At 36.4% G+C, this 22,469-nt stretch overlaps 1 protein-coding gene across 3 annotated transcripts in view; it reads left to right on the plus strand.

The window, feature by feature from the left end:
• Nucleotides 1–22,469, plus strand: part of kif26ba (kinesin family member 26Ba) — a 96,743-nt gene that overhangs the window by 66,596 nt on the left and 7,678 nt on the right. For 2 of the 3 annotated variants that reach the window (XM_056256147.1, XM_056256149.1), the window contains 6 exons: nucleotides 6,660–6,872; nucleotides 7,652–7,745; nucleotides 12,302–12,564; nucleotides 17,925–18,108; nucleotides 19,506–19,665; nucleotides 22,240–22,411. In XM_056256147.1, coding sequence (XP_056112122.1) covers nucleotides 6,660–6,872; nucleotides 7,652–7,745; nucleotides 12,302–12,564; nucleotides 17,925–18,108; nucleotides 19,506–19,665; nucleotides 22,240–22,411 — 1,086 coding nt within the window. The remainder of the gene's footprint in view (nucleotides 1–6,659; nucleotides 6,873–7,651; nucleotides 7,746–12,301; nucleotides 12,565–17,924; nucleotides 18,109–19,505; nucleotides 19,666–22,239; nucleotides 22,412–22,469) is intronic. The other variant, XM_056256148.1, reaches the window with a different exon arrangement.

Raw genomic sequence — 22,469 nt, forward strand, 5'->3', positions numbered from 1 at the left:
AAGCTCCTGAGTAAATTTGTACGTGTATCCATCAAATAGAACAGAATAAAGCTTTCCATTGTAAGTCTCCTGTTTCTTCATCATTGAGACTCTCTCCATCTTCCGTCTACTCTAGAACGTTTCTGGTGGTTTATGCAGTAGGAACATTTTAAAGTTTAAACCCTAACACTCAAAATAATTAATTGGTTTGTGTAGAGCCAACTGAAATTAAACAAATTAGTTGAATATTAGTTGAATAATATGAATATTTAGAACTTTCTTTTTCTTTTGAGTTCACAAAACTGGCATATTTTAAGTAATCTGAATTGTTTCTTTGTTTTGAGTTTTATGAACTTGTTTCTTTTAATGCTTCATGCTTTGCCATGACACTCAAAAGGGAGAGTAAATGCTAAAATTAAGTGTTATATAATGTTTTTTTGCAAGATTAATGTTAAGTGGTGTTTAATGTGTTGTTATGCTGTTTAGTTAATTTTATATATATATATATATATATATATATATATTTTTTTTTTGTAGGGTTACCATCATGGTGACGAGTGGAGCTTGAGCTTATTTGAGAACCGTTAAATGTTTTATGTTTTATGTTGCTGTCCACATTCAGAAAGTGCTATGCTAATTATATCAAATCATTGTGTAACCAATTAGCAAGGTAGCATTTATTGAATTAGCTAGTTAAATCTAACCAAGTTTCCACTACTAAAAACATTTAAGTTGAGATTACATGATAATTTTAAGTTAAATGTATTAATTAGCTTACTCAAACAGTTAAGAGCACTAAAAATGTATGAGTACAAAAGAAAAGTATGAACTTAAACTTTACTTAACTTAAATGATTACCTCAAATTTTTTGAGCTCTGCCAACTTATTTGGGTTTACAGTAAATCCTGCAAATTTGGCAGATTTATCAATCACCTGGCCATTGTATCTGACTTTGAAAAAAAAAAAAATACATTCAGTGGCTAATTACATTTTTAACATCCCTTTTCTAAAATGTAGGTGTTAAATAAAACACCTTACGGGCATCATGGAGTGAGCAGAGCACATGGGAATTCAATAGTGTGAAATATTCATCCCGTTATGCCTGTGATAATTTAACACATCAGTTTACTCTGCAAGAAGATACGTCTAAGAAGAAATGTCTTTTTAATTAAGCTTTGTAGACCCTGCCTGGAAGACAGCAGATTAAAGAGTGATATAAAGACCTGTTCTGCTATTATCTATCTATTGTCTGGACATATCAACTTCAGGCTTATTGATTCCATAGAGTAATCCGAGGGGATCTCAGCTCACTATAAAATATGAAACTTGCTTTCTCTGTACGGCTACAAGCACACATAAGCTGGATAAGATCTGTGCATCACAGGTCCATACTTCAAATACCATGACGTAAATCACATCAGTCGTTGAAATGAAAAGTGTTCAAATGACATTTCATCGTAGCATTTTTTTCAAACCTCTCCTGTAAATTTCAGGGAATAAAGCATAGCATATGTAGAAACAAAATAATAAGCATTAAGCAACTCTAGCCTACAAGCAAGGACTGGGCTCATAAGTATGCAGCCTTCCGTTTGAGAACTGAGAAGGCACCCATTAACCGCTCGGATTCAGTTCAACTATGATTCAATTCAACTATGCATTCATCAGACTGATTCAAAGATGGAATTCGTCTTTTAGAACTATGCTCACTCTTTATCTTTTTAATTTACTAAAAAGATCTGACTCATAAGAATCTGTTGGCCGTGAATCGGACTGCTCTGATCGCGCAGTATGCTTTTGATTCACTAAAAAGAACCGGCTCATAATTTGTTCATCAATCTAACTACACTGGTTGCACCTAATGTTTTTGATTCACTAAAAAGAACCAGCTTATAAGAGTCATTTGTTTGTGAATCAAATAAACTTGATTGCGTTGTTTGTTTGTTCATGCACTTGTGCCGCACCATGGGGACAATTAAAAAAGGTGTTTTTTTGGCCTTGTTTTGGTGCACGCCACGGTATCATATTTAATGCCGTCTTTAAACCCACTTTAACGACTCTGGCAAAATATTTTGCAATGGCGATGAAGCTTGCGCAACTGAGGAACATGCAGGCATGCTCTTCAAGCAAAAACAAGTTTGCATATGCACTAAAATCACATTGGGATCATCTGCTTAAAGGTAAGACAGCAACATAGTGTCGGCCCAGATCCGGCCCACATCTGGCACACGTGGATTCCACACGGCCCAGATGTGGGCCGGATCTTGGCCGACACTATGTTGCTGTCTGAGTTGTCAATGAAAGTGAAGTTAGATTTGAAGAATAAAACCTCTTGCATTATTTGTTTGCCTAGGTTATATCACTATGATTTGGTAGTTTGTCATCTAATGCCATTACTAATACTTTTTGGGCCATAAAATGAGGTCTGAATGAATTGACATAAATTAATTTGTGTGCAATGCAAAATATATAAACTATATATAAATATAAACTATATGTATTATTTAAATGTTATATATATATACAAAACCAACTATTATACAAATTATATATGATACAAATACAAATTAATATATATACAAATTAAAAATGATAAAATGCAAAATACTTAATAAATGTGCACCACTGAGTGAGTATATGGGTTTGGCTCCTGCGTTCCTGTGTTCTTGAAGACCTTTAATATCCCAGAATAGAGCATCTCCTTTCATTAGTGCTGCTGCTTTATCCAAAACTGCTCTCACCCACAAAAGCTGTGAGAGCTCATAGGGAGACCACCTCCTCCGCCGCCATCCCGCCGCATATGCTCGCTAATGAGCCCCCCTACCGTGATCTTATCCCTGCTTCTGAAAATCAGAGGCTCAATGCATGCAAGGGGTTGCAAATCACCAAAAAGAAGAAATTCTATTTGTGGTAATGGGCTTAGAGATGCTGGACGTACAGTAACTAAACAAACATGGAAGGATTGGTTTTACTGAACAGCAAAAGACACGACTCTTTGTAGCGCAGGGACTGTGGGTGTAGAATAGGGTTTCATTAAATTCTGTCTGCTAGAAAATTATTAGATCTGAGCCAGTTTGAAGCTATTGGTGGAGACTTATCACTGGGGCTCAGAGAGGAGCTTTACCTCAAATGTAGACTCTATAAACTTGTATAGATAAGTCGTACTGTATACAACTCTTGATGTATAATTGCTAGAAATGCTGCCACATCTCTGGTGGATTAAAGGCGCCAATGTATGAATTGACAGTATCATTACAGTGTCAAAGGTCAGCTGCATTCCTTTTTTCCCAGAGCTGTCCTGATTTGTGCGCACATATTCAGCAGGTTAGTAGAGAAGTGTTGTGTGTGGTGTGTTCTCAACAATGCACCTCATGCATAATTCAGGTGGAATATGCAAAACTGCAGGGTTCTTTTTGCTATTAAATGACACCAGGATGAAATATTTAACACACTGTAATGACATTTCTGGAAGTCTGTTCCCAGGAAAGGCAAATAGATACCCAGTTTTTACTTCCTTGTAGTTTCCTGCTTCTCCAATTTTTCCTTGGAGAAATGACCTAGCAATCTCATGTCTCCTTTATGCCTAATACACATTGTATGATTTGTTCAGGAAGAAAGATGACCAATCGTGACAATTTCGGTGGTCGTGGCTCCCAAACAGTGGTCCTACGTCATACAGTGAGAGAGGTTCAAAGACGGCCATTGCGTCCAAAGATAGTCTGCGATAATTTTCTAACAGTGTCAGAAATTTAACATGATCATCTCACCGTGTGTTTGCTGCTACGACCTACGTATGCTGACTAGCCAATAAAACATGAAATGGTGTTTTAATCAAAAATGGTGTATTGATCAACTTGACATGGCGCTAAAACTTAAACCTACTTACCTCAAGCTCCATTTGCGACATAGCCATGACCGCGTCCATATTTTCCTATTTTGCTTCCTTCTCTTTTTTTTTCAGTGCACATAAAAACCACTACTGCCAAAGTGCGATTGATCTTGCTCTGTTTACTAGCGCATGCTGATGACATTTTATTCTTCTATACTAACTTGCGTCGTAGCCTACGAGGTGTCATCATCGTACAGTCTACATACATGTACCCAAGTTTATTAGATCCATGTCATACAGTGTGATTTGTATTATCGGATTTTATAGGATTGCTTCAATCCTTCAATCAGAATTTCATCAATTTTTTTTTTTACTGAATTGAATGTATTTTCAATTGTATTCTGTTTTTGCATGTCAAAATGAATCTTATTTTTTCAGTTTATTTCTACTATGGAATTTTAGGATGTTTAAAATAAATAGTTGATATTTAAATGACAATCCATTACTACATTAGTAGACTCGTAGCTTCTGTCATAAAAGTCTCATCTGCATTGTTTTGTTGTTTTTCCTTAAAAAAAGTATAAATATTTATAAAAAAAGTTATTTGTTGCAATCGATTTGTAATGTAATGCAAAATAATTGTATACATTATTTTGTGCATTATTATTAATATAATTTCTATACAAAATCAACTTTTATACACATCATCTGCGAGGTTTCAAATAATGTGAAATGAAAAATACAAAATAAATGTAAATTGAAATCTTCTTTTCAGTAAGGAAATGAAAGAGCAACTAATTTTAGCATTTGTTCTGATTTAAGAATTGGAAATTGTCATTTAATGTATTGATCTCAGTGGAATCCACTTGAACTAATATAGGATTATTTCTCCTTTCCAGAGGCAATATCAAGGAAATCTCCTCTATGGTTTTTTGATGGCTCTCATATCTATTATTGATCCTTAAATTAGAAAAAATAAGTCTTGAGAGATGCTGGTTTTTATTATCTTATAGTGTACTAAAACATTCATCCAAAGACGCACCAATAAGTACAATGCCTAAAACAAATAGATGCCGGAATGACTCTGATACTCTAGAGAAGAAATTTTCTCCTGCGTTATCAAAATGTCTATCAATGTAGTGATGATGGTATTACAGTTGCTAATCCATATGGCGTCGAGATTGGATTTCTGCTGTAATTATGTCTGCAGCTTTGCATTGAGAAGACAAAATGAACTGTTGTACTGTTCTAGGGTCAGACAAATCTGTTGTTTGAATATGTGCTTAACTTGATATTTAATCTTGAATGCTTTGATTTCACTAATTACATTTCACAGCATGACAGATGTTATAACTGCCCCTTGGGCTGCTCCATGACCACAATTCTATAACAAGCAAGGGCTCAGAAAGAAAGCGTATTAGTCACAGTTTATAGAGAGCATTTCCTTTGGGAGGCATTTATAAATGGGATGATGCATTCAATAGGTCAGCTGTTTGTTTAGCATAGTGAATATGTGCAGTCCAGTTATTTGAAGGCATTTCATAATGAACTGTTCAGCCTAGAAGGAAGCAAGGATGCATTTGTTCTGTTTATGAAATAGTCCTAAAAATATTTAGCAGGACATTCAACTTTGATAATAATACGAAATGTTTAGAAGCAACAAATCAGCATATTAGAATGATTTCTGATGGATCATGTGACACTGAAGACTGGAATAATGATGCTGAAAATTCAGCTTTGACATCACAGGAAAAAATGACATTTAAAATAAATTGTATAGAAACTGTTTTTTTTTTTAATTGTGCAAATATTTCACAATATTACTGTTTTTAGAAGAAATAAATGCTGTCTTGGTGTCCACGTATAACCATTGTGTCTAGACTTTAGATGGCTTTCAGTGTCACTGAGTTTGAGCTGGAAAGAAAGCCAAGATTTATCTCCTGTCTTTATGTATGCCTCCAACAATCACTTGTGTGTTCTACTCCACTAATCTGTAATTACATTCAGTCAATGATGGTTTCACTGAACACACTTGCAAACAGGACATTAGGTGTTTATCGTATACATGTATGTGATACATGAAGGCTACATACATTACAGACTATATTAGATGGTGGATTACTACATTTTAAAAAGTAACTAGTAAATGTTCAGCTAGATTCATCTAACATTTGGTGGACGTGCAATCCGTTCGTTCAGATAGGGGTGAATTCAGGTTGATTGGGACACATTTTCCCAGTCATCTCTATGGCAAAAAGTGTCCTGAATTCACCCCTATATAATTTCACTGGGCATACCACTTTTTTGTTGACTGTGCACACTCTCATTGGATTCATATCCAATCTCTATAATTTAGAGAAACTTTGAGTAAATTTAATTTTCCTAAACGAAACTTCAGCTGAAGTTACTTGGCGTGCCTTTTCCTTAGTCTTGCTACTGCATTTCGTAGCATTACTGAGATTTAATGTTTGCCTGCTGTCTCCACACATTTGACTGTGAAATATTAAAGAGCTATGAATAACTCGCTAAGTATCACACTGCACACACTTCTGTCAAAAACACGAGTAATGGTATGTTAAAGTTTGAGGGTTTATAGTTACAAAAAGTTGTTCAAAACCACTTGAAAAATCAAGTGCTCTCATAGGAGTAGTGTTCGGAAATGAGGTGCGAACTTTCCTCAATCTTTAAACCTTTAACAGAGCTGTAAAACTAGATAAATAGCTTGTTCTCCCTCAAGCAGAATGTTTTGTTCTCAAAAACAATGGTTGAGTTGTTATTCACAGATAGGTCGGTGCTTTGAAACATGACAATCTGATATGCATTGCTGAGCAGATGCTGTTGTATTTCTGTGCAGGTTAAAGTGATGGTACGCGTTTGTCCTTCAACGCCCGCCAGCGCTGCAGAGTCCAGCTCTTTCCTGAAGGTCGATTCTCGTAAGAAGCAAGTGACCATCATGGATCCAGCGGCTAATTCTCAGCAGAATCAAACTCAGAAACGCGGCAGCTCCAACCAGGCTCCTCCAAAGATGTTTGCATTTGATGCAGCCTTCTCCCATGATGCCTCTCAGGTGAGGGGATTGGTGCTAACCATTAAACATGCAGAGTCATTTCAGCCACAAGTGGCAGAATTGCAAAATAATTGCTTCCTTATACAAAGCAACAGTATGTTCTTAATACAGGGAAAATCCCCCTGGAGAAACCTGTCTTAAAAACAAAGGTTCTTTATTGGCATTGGTGGTTCCATGAAGAACCTTTAACATCCATAGAACATTTCCATTGCACAGAAGGTTCTTTATGGTGGGGAAAAGGGGCACTGAAAATGGTTCTTCTATTGCACTGCTGCAAAAACACCCTTTTAGAACCATTGTTTTAAATAGTGATTAAGGTTTAAGACAAAAATGGCAGCATATGTCACCCCTCTTGGGATTTTTAAACTATAAGGCTACCAACCCAGATCTTTAACCTCATAGCTTAATAATGATGATGACAAGGCATTGCTGCTATATAGAAGATATTACACACACCAAAAAAAGTGTTTTTGCCTTATTGTCAAGTTAAAATATCTAAAAATCCTTAAAACGACCTTTCGTTCATATTAACATTTACACTTTAATCAAAAGTGACAGTTTATTTGAGAAGGAAAAAATTTGATATTAACTGAAAAATCTGTCAGAGCAGTGAGACAAATTACACTTTTATCAAATAGACTGTACATTCTCTGAAAACAAGTCCTAATATCTTATGCCATGCTGCTTCTCAAGTACATTTGTCAAGTACTTTAAGTCATGCAATTTGAGTTATTTTTGCAGAGCATGAATTTGATTGGCTGTTCACTGTTTCCTGGCAGGCAGAGGTTTGTGCTGGAACTGTGGCTGAAGTCATCCAGTCTGTGGTCAATGGAGCAGATGGCTGTGTATTTTGCTTTGGACACTCCAAACTAGGTAAGAGACAAATTACATATAAGATACCAGCGTCTCTCTAATATATGAGGCTATCACAAAGTGCTTCCATTGCCCCTTTCTAATATCTCGTAAGTGCCTTTTTAGGCAGACATCTTTCTTGTCTTTGTAATGAACGTCAGAGCCTTAATACATCCTGTAATGTTTCCATCTCTCATATGTGTTTTATATTCCATAAATAACCATCCCCCGGCGTTCCCAACACCTCAACCGCTTAAATTAGATGGAATTAGTTTCATAGCATGCATGGCAGACTACAAGATGATCTCACCCTGTTTAGCTGTCATTGTCCATTGTTGTCTCTGGAAGATTAGTGTAAAATTTAACCAGCCATTTGCTTGGAAAACAATGGGAAAATGCTACTCTGGTTGCTGGTCAGTGATTTGATGACAGCGTGTAATTCCTCAGATTCCTCGTTTCCATTAACCTTTACTCGAAAACCAAAGACCGGCTCATACATCATTGGAAAAGCATTCCACAATGATTTCATTGGTCAGCTGCCTAAAGCTAATTAACTAGCTGTAATAACCCAGACACTGGCCTGTTAGTGGTTTGAAAGTAATTACCTTAGACATTTGGCTTTACAATGTGGCTGTATTATAAACAAGAAACAAAAGAAACATGGTGAACTTGAGCTGTGCAACGAGCCGACCCCTGGTCACCATTGGTGCTTTAGCGCATGAATACATACGATAGGTTCTTTTAAGATGTATCTGGCATGAACACGCAGATTTGTTTTTGTTTTAAACCTTAAAATCAACCGAAGAGTGAATTAATAATCGTACATAATACTTCCTGACCTCTAGATCATGTATGTCATGCTGGCTGTGAGGATGCAAAGGCCATACGGTGACTATTAAAATACTCTAGCAGTGTTCTGGAATGAAGCTTTATCTTCTGAAACTGCTTGATCAGCCCAGAGGCTTATTTATGCTTTTTTTTGCAATAAGTCAGAATCCATTAAACTGAAGGACAAGTTGAAGCCTATAATGGATTTGTGTGTGTAAAATTTTTAAGAGAGATGCTGTAGTAATTGAATCTCCATCCAGTCTGATTGAATTACTGACTCTCAGTTCACCTGCTACAGGACATCCATCTTATCTTCCGCCCTGGAAGTAAAAGCCCGGCGACTTTAAGTGATGTGAAATACCATTTTCGAGAGAGCAGGTTTGATATGCTACAATCAAAACATAAAAATCATAAAAATAAAGTACATAAATTATAAATAAATGTAATTGAACTTATTCATGTTTTTTAATTTAAATACAGGTCCTTCTCAAAAAATTTGCATATTGTGATAAAGTTCATTATTTTCCATAATGTAATGATAAAAATTAAACTTTCATATATTTTAGATTCATTGCACACCAACTGAAATATTTCAGGTCTTTTATTGTTTTAATACTGATGATTTTGAAATACAGCTCATGAAAACCCAAAATTCCTGTCTCAAAAAATTAGCATATTTCATCCGACCAATAAAAGAAGTGTTTTTAATACAAAAAAAAAAAGTCAACCTTGAAATAATTATGTTCAGTTATGCACTCAATAGTCAATACTTGGTCAGGAATCCTTTTGCAGAAATGACTGCTTCAATGTTCAATGCGTGGCATGGAGGCAATCAGCCTTTGGCACTGCTGAGGTGTTATGGAGGCCCAGGATGCTTCGATAGCGGCCTTAAGCTCATCCAGAGTGTTGGGTCTTGCGTCTCTCAACTTTCTCTTCTCAATATCCCACAGATTCTCTATGGGGTTCAGGTCAGGAGAGCTGGCAGGCCAATTGAGCACAGTAATACCATGGTCAGTAAACCATTTACCAGTGGTTTTGGCACTGTGAGCAGGTGCCAGGTCGTGCTGAAAAATGAAATCTTCATCTCCATAAAGCTTTTCAGCAGATGGAGGCATGAAGTGCTCCAAAATCTCCTGATAGCTACCTGCATTGACCCTGCCCTTGATAAAACACAGTGCACCAACACCAGCAGCTGACATGATACCCCAGACCATCACTGACTGTGGGTACTTGACACTGGACTTCAGGCATTTGGGCATTTCCTTCTCCCCAGTCTTCCTCCAGACTCTGGCACCTTGATTTCCGATTGACATGCAAAACTGAGCAACAGTCCAGTGCTGCTTCTCTGTAGCCCAGGTCAGGCGCTTCTGCCGCTGTTTCTGGTTCAAAAGTGGCTTGACCTGGGGAATGCGGCACCTGTAGCCCATTTCCTGCACACGCCTGTGCACGGTGGCTCTGGATGTTTCTACTCCAGACTCAGTCCACTGCTTCCGCAGGTCCCCCAAGGTCTGGAATTGGTCCTTCTCCACAATCTACCTCAGCGTCCGGTCACCTCTTCTCGTTGTGCAGCGTTTTTTGCCACACTTTTTCCTTCCCACAGACTTCCCACTGAGGTGCCTTGATACAGCACTCCGGGAACAGCCTATTTGTTCAGAAATTTCTTTCTGTATCTTACCCTCTTGCTTGAGGGTGTCAATGATGGCCGTCAGGTCGGCAGTCTTACCCATGATTGCGGTTTTGAGTAATGAAACAGGCTGGGAGTTTTTAAAAGCCTCAGGAATCTTTTGCAGGTGTTTAGAGTTAATTAGTTGATTCAGATGATTACGTTAATAGCTCGTTTAGAGACCCTTTTCATGATATGCTAATTTTTTGAGACAGGAATTTTGGGTTTTCATGAGCTGTATGCCAAAATTATCAGTATTAAAACAATAAAAGACCTGAAATATTTCAGTTGGTGTGCAATGATTCTAAAATATATGAAAGTTAAATTTTTATCATTACATTATGGAAAATAGTGAACTTTATCACAATATGCTAATTTTTTGAGAAGGACCTGTAAATTATTTTTACGTCTACAACGTAATGTATGCTCTTCTAACTATTCTTTTTCTATTATCTGTTTTGATGGATTTGAATGCAGTGTAATCATGATGACAAGTTAGCTAGGTGAAGAGGTATATAACATCATTGTCACATGATGTTTCCTTTGTTCCCATTTTCCCGCCACTTGTTTGTTTCCTTGGTTACTGATTGTTATGCACCTGTTTCAGTTTCTGCTGATTAGCCTCCCTCGTGTATTTTAGCCTTCAGTTCTCACAGGTCTTTGTTCGGTGTTGATTGGCATTTGTATTTATCTGGTTGTTTGATTTACTTCCTGTGTTTTTCTGAGAAAAAAACGATACCATTATTGTCTCCATGTAAACTACAAAAAAAGTGCATTTGTCAAAACGGTGATGTCATGCGTATTAGGTGTTCAGTCTATAGGCGCATAGTTTTATAGGCCAAAGTGGCATCGCCAAATACTGGCGTGGCATGCATAATACAACATTTTATCGTTTTCACGGATTGGTGTGAACAGGGATCGTTTTGACAATGGTGTCGTCCGTACGCGGAAAATGCAAAGGAAAAACATTTCCGTTTTTAGTACATCTTTTTCGTGTAAATGAAATTTTATTCTTTTTTAAAGCTAATAAAAATGGCAAAAGCACATAACACTACTAAAACATAAACTTAATTAAAAAATCTGAATTTATATTTAAAAAAAAGTTACATTTTTCTCATTTAACAGCGGATCGAATCAATGATGCACCTCCCACAATAGTATAACATCTCCTTAAATATTCCTTAAAGTGTATGGATAAATCTGCCCCATGTGCGTCATATTAAATCATGAATAAATCTCTACTCTGCTGCATCTGCACCGTTGCAGGATTGGCTTGTATTTATGAACTGTTGTGGTGTTTTGAATCACTGTGAACCGTGCAAATGAGCCTATTTCAGCAGACACTGTATCATCTCTGTTTCTCTTTCTCTTTCTCATACCCACCCAAACTAGAGGAATCCGTCTTTTGAAGTTAAATCTGTTCTGAATGTGCGCTGTGACATATGGCTTTGTTTAGTGGCCCCTTTCATGTCAACAGCAGGGGTATTTATGCATAAGACTGTGTGGAGGGCAATGTCCAGAAATGAATCCAGGGAGTGCCAATCAACAGGCTGTTGTTCCGGTTCTGGTCCTGTGGGTGAACCTGCTTTTAATGCCCAGTGCTGCCCACATGGCATATGTGCTTACTCAACCACACTACGACATATGGCAAATGTCAGCGTACTTTCAAACAAAGGGCTTTTCTGGAAATAAGAACCCATTAAGGCAGACAAAACATTCGTGTGATTAGTCATGGTACATTTTCAGACTATATTTATAAGCACGATTACATTAATCTTGTCAATTTTCCAGCTGTAATGGATTTTTAAATGTATTGGAATGTGTTGGAGTAGCGTGTATGCGACATCTGTCACTGTGGTTTATGCCAGAGTGCTGGTCTGGAAGCTAAATATCACATTAGAAAGTGTGAAATAGACCACACATATTGGTGTAATGCTCTTGAGGCCAAACAGACACCATGGCTTTTAGCACCTGACCTATTTCTACTGTACCATTCCACTCTACGCTTGCCAATCATTTATAATGCAAGAAATGTGAATGTATTCAAAGCAATCCGTCGTCAACTTGGTTCTTGGTCTTGTTGCAGGCAAATCCTACACTATGATTGGCAAGGATGATTCAATGCAGAGTTTCGGGATTATCCCGTGTGCCATCTCCTGGCTGTTTAAATTGATCAACGAGTGCAAGGAAAAGACAGGTGCGCGTTTCTCCGTACGAGTGTCGGCTGTGGAGGTCTGGGGAAAAGACGAGAACCTGAAAGATCTGTTGTCAGAGGTGGCGACAGGCAGTCTGCAGGACGGCCAGTCTCCAGGAGTCTACCTCTGCGAGGACCCCATCTGCGGGATGCAGGTAAACCCATAAATTCCTTTAATTATACAGTATATTGTTCATATAAGGGATTGTTCATATAATCACTGATTGATGCTAAAATACTGTGAAAAACAGATGTCAATTTTTTACAAAATTCATTATGATGTAAATAACGTAAGTCAAATTAAAGGTGAAGTGTGTAACTTTTTACAATGTAAAAATTTCTATTCCATTTTAATATGATTTCTCTAAAAAAATTGAAACCGTGGCACTATGAAAAAAAGCAACATTGTCTCAACCAATGTGTGGTTTTGGGGCCAGAGTTATTTTAGTATTATTCAGATATTATTATAGTATTTATTAATATTTTGAAATAGCTTTTTATTTTTTTTAGTTTGTTTCAGTTTTTTTTTAACCCTCTGGGGACCAAGGTGTTTTTGGGGTCCTTGAGATGTTTTGACATACCCTGACATTTGTGCTTTTTTCAGTTGCTTATAAACATATTAATGGCACAGGTGAAATTACACTCTATTTAGCACAAACAGGGCTACCATAATATGTGAGCAACATGTATGTACATGTTTGTATTTTTGAGAGAATACTGTTTATGCATGGTTATTGAAAAAACTAAAAATTAAAGTTTCTGAAATAAAGCCACAAAACACATACTAAATATCTGTCCACAAGACTTTTGACTAATGGAAGTTGTGGCCTAGAGTTTTTGCTTCAAAATGATCTGAAAATCATCCTTTCTAATCATTCACATAACACAATAGATTCTTTTAAATTGTGAAAAACATTTTTTTGTTAGCCAAGGCAATATGCGAATGGGCGTGAACGGCCCAACCCCATTGTGAATAATTAGGTGGTTGAGAAGACAAAGACCCCGCATATTAATGAGCCTTTCATTCAGGTGTGTCACACAAGAAAGAATGCAAGGACAACACACACACACACACACACACACACACACACACACACACACACACATACATACATACATACATATACATATATAAAATCAAAATATAAATGAAAGTCAAAAGTAAATTTTTAGTCATACCTGGAAACAAATCCTGTTCAAATAGGTTATATGGGCCATTCTACAGAATTGGTTCAAAGTTAGAGTTGGAAACATCTTGAAAAGAAAATTGTATTTTTCCATAAATGTTTTAGTAGGCCAATACATTTTATCATATTTCAAAGTTAACCCTCTGGGGTCCAAGGTGTTTTTTGGGTCCTTGAGATGTTTTGACATACTCTGACATTTGTGCTTTTTTCAGTTGCTTATAAACATATTACTGGCAAAGGTGTAATTACACTCTATTTAGCACACACAGGGCTACCATAATGTGTTATCAACATGTATGTACATTTTTGTATTTTTGAGAGAATATTGTTTATGCGTGGTTATTGAAAAAACTAAAACTTAAAGTTTCTGAAATAAGGCCACAAAACACATACTAAATATCTGTCCACAAGACTTTTGACTAATGGATGTTGTCGCCTAGAGTTTTTTCTTCAAAATGATCTGAAAATCATCCTGCCTTATCATTCCGTAAAACAATAGATTGGTTTAAATTTAAAAATGACACTTTTTGTTTGGAAAGGCAATATGCGCAGGGGTGTGACCTGCTGTGATTCACACCTGAGAAGACAATGGGCCCGCATAATGAGCGCATAATGGGGCTGCATACTAATGACCCTTTCATTCAGGTGTGTCACTGAGCCACAAGAATGCAATGACAATATATATATATATATATATATATATATATATATATATATATATATGCCTATATAATACAAAATTGGTTCACAGTTCCAATTATTTATTTATTTTTCAAATTGTGCTTTCAAATTGTATAATATCAAATGTAAAAATTTCTAGTAATTGTGCAGTTAATTATCAAACTGTTTTTACAGAAAGTTTGGGAATATATCCCAAATGTGTCACTAATAAAACACAATACAAATAATTTAAAGAGGAGGCTTATATTGAGCTTTTAAGATTTACCTAAGATTTATTTATATGTAGCCTACATATATTTTTGCTATTTTAATAAAAAGGTTACAATTACAACAACAATTAAAATTTTAACTATATTTCAAATGTAATCTTTCTTTGTATTATATACTAAAGTATACATTTTATCATACATATTTCACAGTTGCGGATTAATTAGTTTGAATATAGCTTACAATCGAACAAACACTATAATAACGTCTTAGCAAACAAGCTTATTTGATGTGGCAGTATTTTACAGTAAAAACGACATCTTGTCTTTCATATGTAACACATCGTTTTTATGATTAGGACATATAAATGTTAATTTGCAGTTTAATACGTTGCTTATACAAAAATATTTTATTTCAACATATTTCAGTCGATTTTTACTCATCTCAGTATTGGAATATAGTTAGGTAAAAGCTGTTCATTCATTCACACACAAAAACGCGATTCAAACAGTCTTTTTGTTTACAGACACTATTCCATATCGCGATTAGCACAAAGCACTTGAAAATAAAGAATGTACCTATTTCCTCGGCTGGATCCGTTGCTCCTCCAAATGAAACTACCTGTAGCCTACTTCTGAGGTAATTTTTTCCAGGATTATTATTAAGATAGAACTATTATTCTTCACAGCGTCGTAAATCTGAGTCTCTTTCGTGGGTTATCCAGCTGATGTGGGCGTGGATCGCATTTGTGTTTGAATAGAGCGCGCGCTCTGTGGGCGTGGTCAAATTAACTTTAATGAGCTGAGACGAGAACGACTATCATCTCTCTCTTTTCGTACAGATTACATAATATGAGAATTTTTTTTTTTTATATAAATTACTTCATTTAAAAGAAGATAATTCAGGCTTCATGCCTGTGTGCCTGTATACCTGTTTGACTGAGTATTTGCAGAGTTACAGATGATTTTTCGGACGCGTTTCAGAATGGACTTCACTGACAGAGAGAACGCAGAACGCGCATCATGTTTATTTTTCTTTATTAGGCGAAAAGCACAACACTTTGTTTTTATTATGAGGTTCCACAAAAAAAATACAAACTTAACAGGATCGAATGATGTACAACACTTATATGTAAGATCAAAATTAACAGAGTAATTTGAGTCTCTTTTGCACTGATAAGGAAAAAAGTGAGCTGGTATCGCCGGCGAGACCGCCGACCCCAGAGAGTTAAGTTTTAGTAATTTTGTTATGTGCTTTTGTCATTTTTATTTTTGAAATATTTTTATATAGCTTTATTTAATTTGTATTACTTATTTTGCTGCTTTCACACCATATCGTAATTACTGTAATTTCAAGATGACAACTCATGACGTTCTACTCAGTGCGGTTCACGTCCTCAGACTGGGAATTATGCATTTCTATGGTTACACTATCAACGCTTAAATAAATCTGCAGTGGTCAGGTGGTACAATTAGAGCGCCGTTTGACCAATGGTAGACAGGGCTACTGTTTTGACACTTGTTCTCTTTGTTAGTGATGTAGAAATTACACACTTCGGCTTTAAGATCCTTGATGACATGAGGCCAAAAAATTCATGCTTTTCTTTTCATTATGTATTCACTCTAAGATGGTCACAGATAAAAATAAATAAATAAATAATAATAAAAAAAAGTTTAACAATATTGCCACACTTTTTGCCTGTTTTCTGGAAAAACCCCCACAGATGACAGTTAAAAAAACAAAACAAGCATGACAATCACCTACCAATAAAGATACCATTGTTGGGTGAAATGCTAATACACGATGAGAGGATTAGTCGAGCAGAGACAACCCCTGTCTCTGTAATCCTCAGACATCTGCACTAATCTCATCTTGGACTGATACCTCACAGCAATGGATTGTAATGGCCTCACTTCTCCTGTTCCTATGACAGTCAGCCTTATCACACACAGCACACTTCAGACGTGATACCCAAGGCAGTGCTGACATGAAAATACTTTGGCCCAATAACAAACACATTTTTTTTCTTTTAATTTTTTTAGACAGTAAGACTTAACTGAGCTGACAGTATCTCAATACTTTCTTTTATTTTCTCTAGTACTGTTAATAGAGGTTGACAGATTTTTTGACTGATGGTTTTCTTCAAGAGCAGGTTGGCTGATATAGAGCCTATACACATACAGGGGTTGGACAATGAAACTGAAACACTGGCCAATGTATTGTTGAAGGTTTCACTGATTATACATTCTATCAGTAAGAGCAGAGTGTGAAGGTTGAATTAGCAGAGCAATAGCACAGCTGTACATAAAATAGTGCAATCCACACTACATAAATGGGAGACATTTCAGAGTTCAAAAGAAGACAAACTGTTGGTGCACATCTCGCTGGCTCATCTGTGCCCAGGACAGAAAGTCTTTGTGCTGTAACATGAGTCAGGGCAATGTCTGCATACCACCACTTAGGACGAACCACATCCAACAGGAGTAACTGTGGGCTGTAGACAATGTGAAGCATGTATTGTTCTCTGATGATCTCTTTCCCACATCCGTGAGAGTTACAGTGTGGAGAAGCCCTAAAGAGGTTTAACACCCGGACTGTTGCTGCCCAGAGTGAAGCACAGGAGTGGATCAGTGATGGTTTGGGCTGCAATATCATGACATTACTGTGCTTGATGGACGCCACCGAACCATTCTGGAGGACCATGTGCACCTAATGGTTCAAACATTGTACCCTGAAGGGGGTGCCGTGTATTAGCATGATAATGCACCAATACACACAGCAAGACTTGTGACAGAATGGTTTGATGAACATGAAAGTGAAGTTGAACATCTCCCATGACCTGTACAGTCACCACCATCTAAATACTTTTGAGCCACTTTGAGGTGTTTTGGAGGAGCGAGTCAGAACCTGACCGCTGTTCTGGAAGAGGAATGGCTCAAAATCCCTCTGGCCACCGTGAAGGACTTCTATCTGTCATTCCCAAGACGAACTGATGCTATTTGGCTGCAAAAGGAGGCCCTACACCATAATAATCAATTATTGCGGTCTAAAACCAGGTGTTTCAATTTCATTGTCCAAACCCTGTATATATATATATATATATATATATATATATATATGATACGAGCTATTCAACAAATGCTGCAATTAAATTTATATTTATTTTACATATTTACTTAATTAACTGGAAAATGAATCAATATCTAAAAATAATTTGAACTTGATAAAGAGCCAATCTCTTAAAATAGACCGATTTATAGTTTAGATAGCAGCTTCTTGATTCTGTAATCCTATTATGGTATTTTTCTACAAATAAAATCAAAATAAATGTCGCTTCTGGCAGTTATCGGCCAAACCGAACAACTTAGCTACTGATGCCGATAATAATGTTTTTAGAGTATTAAGTCAGTACTGTTTCTCAACCGAACCTTTTTACACAGTTACAGAATCAGAGTGAGTTGCGCGCCCCTACGGCTGAGAAGGCCGCTTTCTTCTTGGACGCTGCCATTGCTTCGCGCTACAGCAGTAAGCCAGACTATGATGAAGAGGAGCACCGTAACTCTCACATGCTCTTCACCCTACACATCTATCAGTATCGAATGGAAAAGACCGGCAAGGGTGGAAGTGAGTATCATTATAAGCTAGATATAGTTTCAGTAGAGACTCAACATGGGTTCTCAACTGGTTTTTGGTCTGTGACCTATTTTTTAGGTTTCAAAAATTTTGGTTATTCCTGGTTAAGGTTGGTAAGATACTTTTATGATGGATTACAACAGCATCTAAAACACAAAATAAGTTTCTGATCGGCTGTGTTAGACTTATCAGCAGTAATCTGCTCTACTCCATGGTTGATTTCAAACTTTCTCATTATACTTCCAAATGTTGTCAGCATGGTTTATAAATAGTCTGTTGCTGATAATCTTAGAGAGGGGTGTGATAACAGGAAAAAAAGTGCCATTGTTAATGTGAGATGTAGGATCTGATCTAAAAGCTGTCATGCTAAAGCTCGCTATTTCTGGAGAACAGTGCTAATTTCTCTTATCACAAAAAATGTTCTGTTTGGCACAAGTGTGGCCTGCCTCCTTCCAGGAGTGAACAGAAAGTAAAACCAGATGTGTTACAGTAGCTTGGGCTTTTAAGGTATTTGGGTAAGTTGAATTAACTGTGTATAATGAAGCTAATGTAAGCAGAGTCATGAAATCCACTCTAGATGTTTCCATGATGAAGGTCAACTTACATAGAGATATAATGTTGCCATTTGAAATATAGGGACAATTTTCACTAATAAGTTCCATTTATCTTTATTAGTCTACTAATAGGTTCCAATAACACTTCATAATGGAATTAGATGGTCATCATGAGGTTTTTGACAGTTTATACTGTCCTTTATATTTAAAGTTTCTTTACATTCTATTGCTTTTCCAGTTTCTTTGCAAGCTTGATATTTTCTTACTTTAACTAAGTAGCTATATACATGTTTTAAAAATGTAATATTGTGAAATATTATTACTTTAAAATAATATTATTCATTTAAAATGTATTGTAAAATGTAATTTATCCCTGTGATGGCAAGAACTCCAGTCTTCAGTGTCACATGATCCTTCAGAAATCATTCTACAGTAATATGCAGATTTTCTGCTCAAGAAACATTTCTTATTATTATCAATGTTGAAAACAGTTGTGCTGCCTAATATTTTTGTAGAAAAGTTCAAAAGGACAGCATCTTTTGTAACATTATAAAAGTTTTTAATGTCACTTTTGATCAATTTAATACATCCTTGCTGAATAAAAGTATTAATTTCTTTTAAAAATAAATCTTGGTTATGGTTGTGTAACACATCAATTACTTCAATTGAGTCACTTAAAATTGTCAATATGGTGTCTGGACCATTGGCCTAGGCATAAAGTAGAATGTTATGAAATATATCATATCAGAGTTAAGAGATTGATGAATGAAGAACATGTTAGAAACTCCTATCAGTTTTCCTGTTCCGATCTGACTGTGTGGCTCTTTTGCTTAGTGTCGGGAGGCAGGAGCAGACTGCATCTCATCGACCTGGGCAGCTGTGTGAAGGTTTTGAGCAAGACCCGTGACAGCACTACAGGACTCTGCCTCTCTCTTTCGGCCCTGGGGAACGTCATATTGGCCTTGGTCAATGGCAGCAAGCACATCCCTTACAAGTGAGACCTTTTCTTTTCACATTATATGATCTCAACAAAAACACATTGGGTCTCATTCATGAAACACGAGCAGAACGAATTTTTGTGTAAATCGTGTGTAAAGTGGTTCTGGCGTAAATTTTCGGATTCATTAAAATGTTCGTATTTTTCAAATGTTAGTTGGTACACAAGAAATCTACACCTGCTCCCAGCCACGCGTAAATAGTGCGCTTAACACCCGAACGTTTTGCTCATTAATAAGGCTGCATTTTAATTCACCCTAATCGGGTACATATTTGCACAGCATTTTGAAAAATTATTATATATAGTAATTACATACGGTTTTTCTTATTATGAGAGCCAGTAATAGCATCTGCGATGGTGGTCCTTCTCCAGTTTGAATACTATTTTTCCGAAGTGAACTAATTCGTTTTTTGCTCTCAAGCTTAATGTCGAACCATTTTCTTCTCACTTCTGGGAATGTTCGATTAACAGATGAAACTCCATTAACTGCATCTGTAATATGCTGCCAAGCTTCCTTTTTTTTAGGACCCGATACGCCACTATGTACGCTTGAAAATAAAATGTGGCGTCTTGAATGAACTTCTGATAATAAAACTTCAATTTCTGCATCTGAGAATTTTTTTTTTCATTCGCATTCGGATTTATGGTAATTGAGAATGAACGTGCACGCGCATCCCATATACGACTGATTGGAATTCATTAACACACACACACATTTCACTATCACATCTGACGTTTACGAAGTATTTGTGAATCAGGAGAAGAGTTTTCGGGAAGGTCTCTTTACGTGCAAATCACTCGCATATTTACTCGTATATTTACGAATGTTTCATGAATGAGACCCATTGAGTTCAACTTTTCAGACGGATACTGTATGTTGCAACCTCAACGACAAGATTACGATTATACTGTGATGGGTGAAGTCATTCGGCAGTCGCTCGACTCATTAAAGATGCAACATGTTTAGTCTTAATATCTCTGCTGCATGCCGTTAATTCTTCATGAACACACCTCAAATGAATAATATATACAAACTGACATTTTCCAGGCTTTGATGTGAGCAGTTATTAGTGGATTCTAATGCTACGTTGAATCTGCAGAGAGAATGTAACCTTTATCGTTCCTCAGGGGTAATAGCTTAGTGAATTAGCTTGTGCCAAGCAGCCATAGAGACAGATGCAGTTTCACATTTACTGGGATTCATCGAACATTCTTAACACAGACCATTTCTCTGCAACTGCTGTTTTATTTCTTTTAAGCAGCATGTTAATTTCAGTTAAACAGACAACTTTTAGAAGGTGCCATGCATTTTCCAGCAGCTTTGTTTCCTAAAAATTTGCAGCGCTTCCATTTAGCTCCCTCAAGGCACGTTTGCATTTTATGCCATGGCTCCCTAATTTAATCATGGCGAATTTACATTGCAAAGCATCATGGGGTTTAAGGCTGGCAACGCATCCGCTCTGGAGAGCCCAGATATAATTAGGGTTTACAGCCTTTTAGGAGGAATGCAACATTTGCACAAGATAAATTGAATTAATATGCGTGTATCATAAATGAATATAAAGTCACTAATTTTAGATAGTGATTTAATAAGAGCTAAATAGTATATTAACTGCCTATGATCTTTGTAATTGGCTGTTTTAACCTTTATGTCAAATCTAGAATATTGTTTTGAATTCTGAATTTTTTATCAATTCGGAATATATTCATTATTGATTTTACACAACAATGCATTCAGTCTATGGCACAATATTAGAAGTAATAACCAGAAACACTTTACATGTGTTTCGTAATGAATTTTTACAGTACATATTTTGCCATGAGGTGAATGTTATCTTGATGGCATATCTCTAAAACATGTATTTTTGCTACGTCATGGTTAGTAAATTATGCTTGTATAATTTATGCTTAGTGAAATAATTTTATATTTTTTATAATTTATAGCTCAGCCATGTGTTCACTGTCTTAATAACCACTCAAGATTGACTACACACTTCACTAACCATATTTAAGCAAATCATCCAACATCAAACAAATTAGCACAGTGTCACTGTAATCACATTACTGTACACTCTGTTGCTGTAGTCCGTGACAATATTTTACTTCAAGTTATTGTATAGGTCATTGATTTCTGAGAACTGAACTTGCATGTGCATATCGTAATGCTAGCTGAGTCATCCTTGAAAAGCAGTTTTATGTCACCTCTAATGGTTGCCATAGGGAAGGCAGACAGAACAGGAAATGCCAATCCAAGTCTCTCTCTCTCTCTCTCTCTCTCTCTCTAAATTGAATCAAGGACACTTCAGCAAATCAAAATGACCAAAAAGGTTCTATCCATTGTTATTATTAATAAGGATAATTTTAGAAGATTAGACTAATTGCTAAATGTGATGCAGGTATTCAGTATAAAGTTGTTAAAAAGCCTTGATTTTGAATGCTCTACCATTTTACAAATATATTTTGTTCTTAAAAGGGTTAACTCATCTTACAGTTTATGGATCTTCACTGTTATTCATCAGGTTACACAATTGGCATTCTGCACAAATAAACGAATGCCATTTTTGTTTACAGAGATAGTAAGCTAACCATGCTATTACGAGAGTCCCTGGGAAACATGAATTGTCGCACCACCATGATAGCCCACATTTCCTCGTCACCCAACAACTTCTCAGAGACACTTTCCACCCTTCAAATTGCCTCTCGTGTTCTTAGGCTGAAGAAGAAGAAGGCTAAAGTAAGCGTGGTATGACCCTGTCCTTTATTTTATTGAACTTTCTTTTACCTTAAATAGATTCACCATT

The sequence above is a fragment of the Rhinichthys klamathensis genome, unplaced genomic scaffold (genome assembly GCF_029890125.1).
Source record: "Rhinichthys klamathensis goyatoka isolate OS25496 unplaced genomic scaffold, OSU_Roscu_1.1 h1tg000123l_1, whole genome shotgun sequence".
In the NCBI taxonomy this organism is placed as follows: Eukaryota; Metazoa; Chordata; class Actinopteri; order Cypriniformes; family Leuciscidae; genus Rhinichthys; species Rhinichthys klamathensis.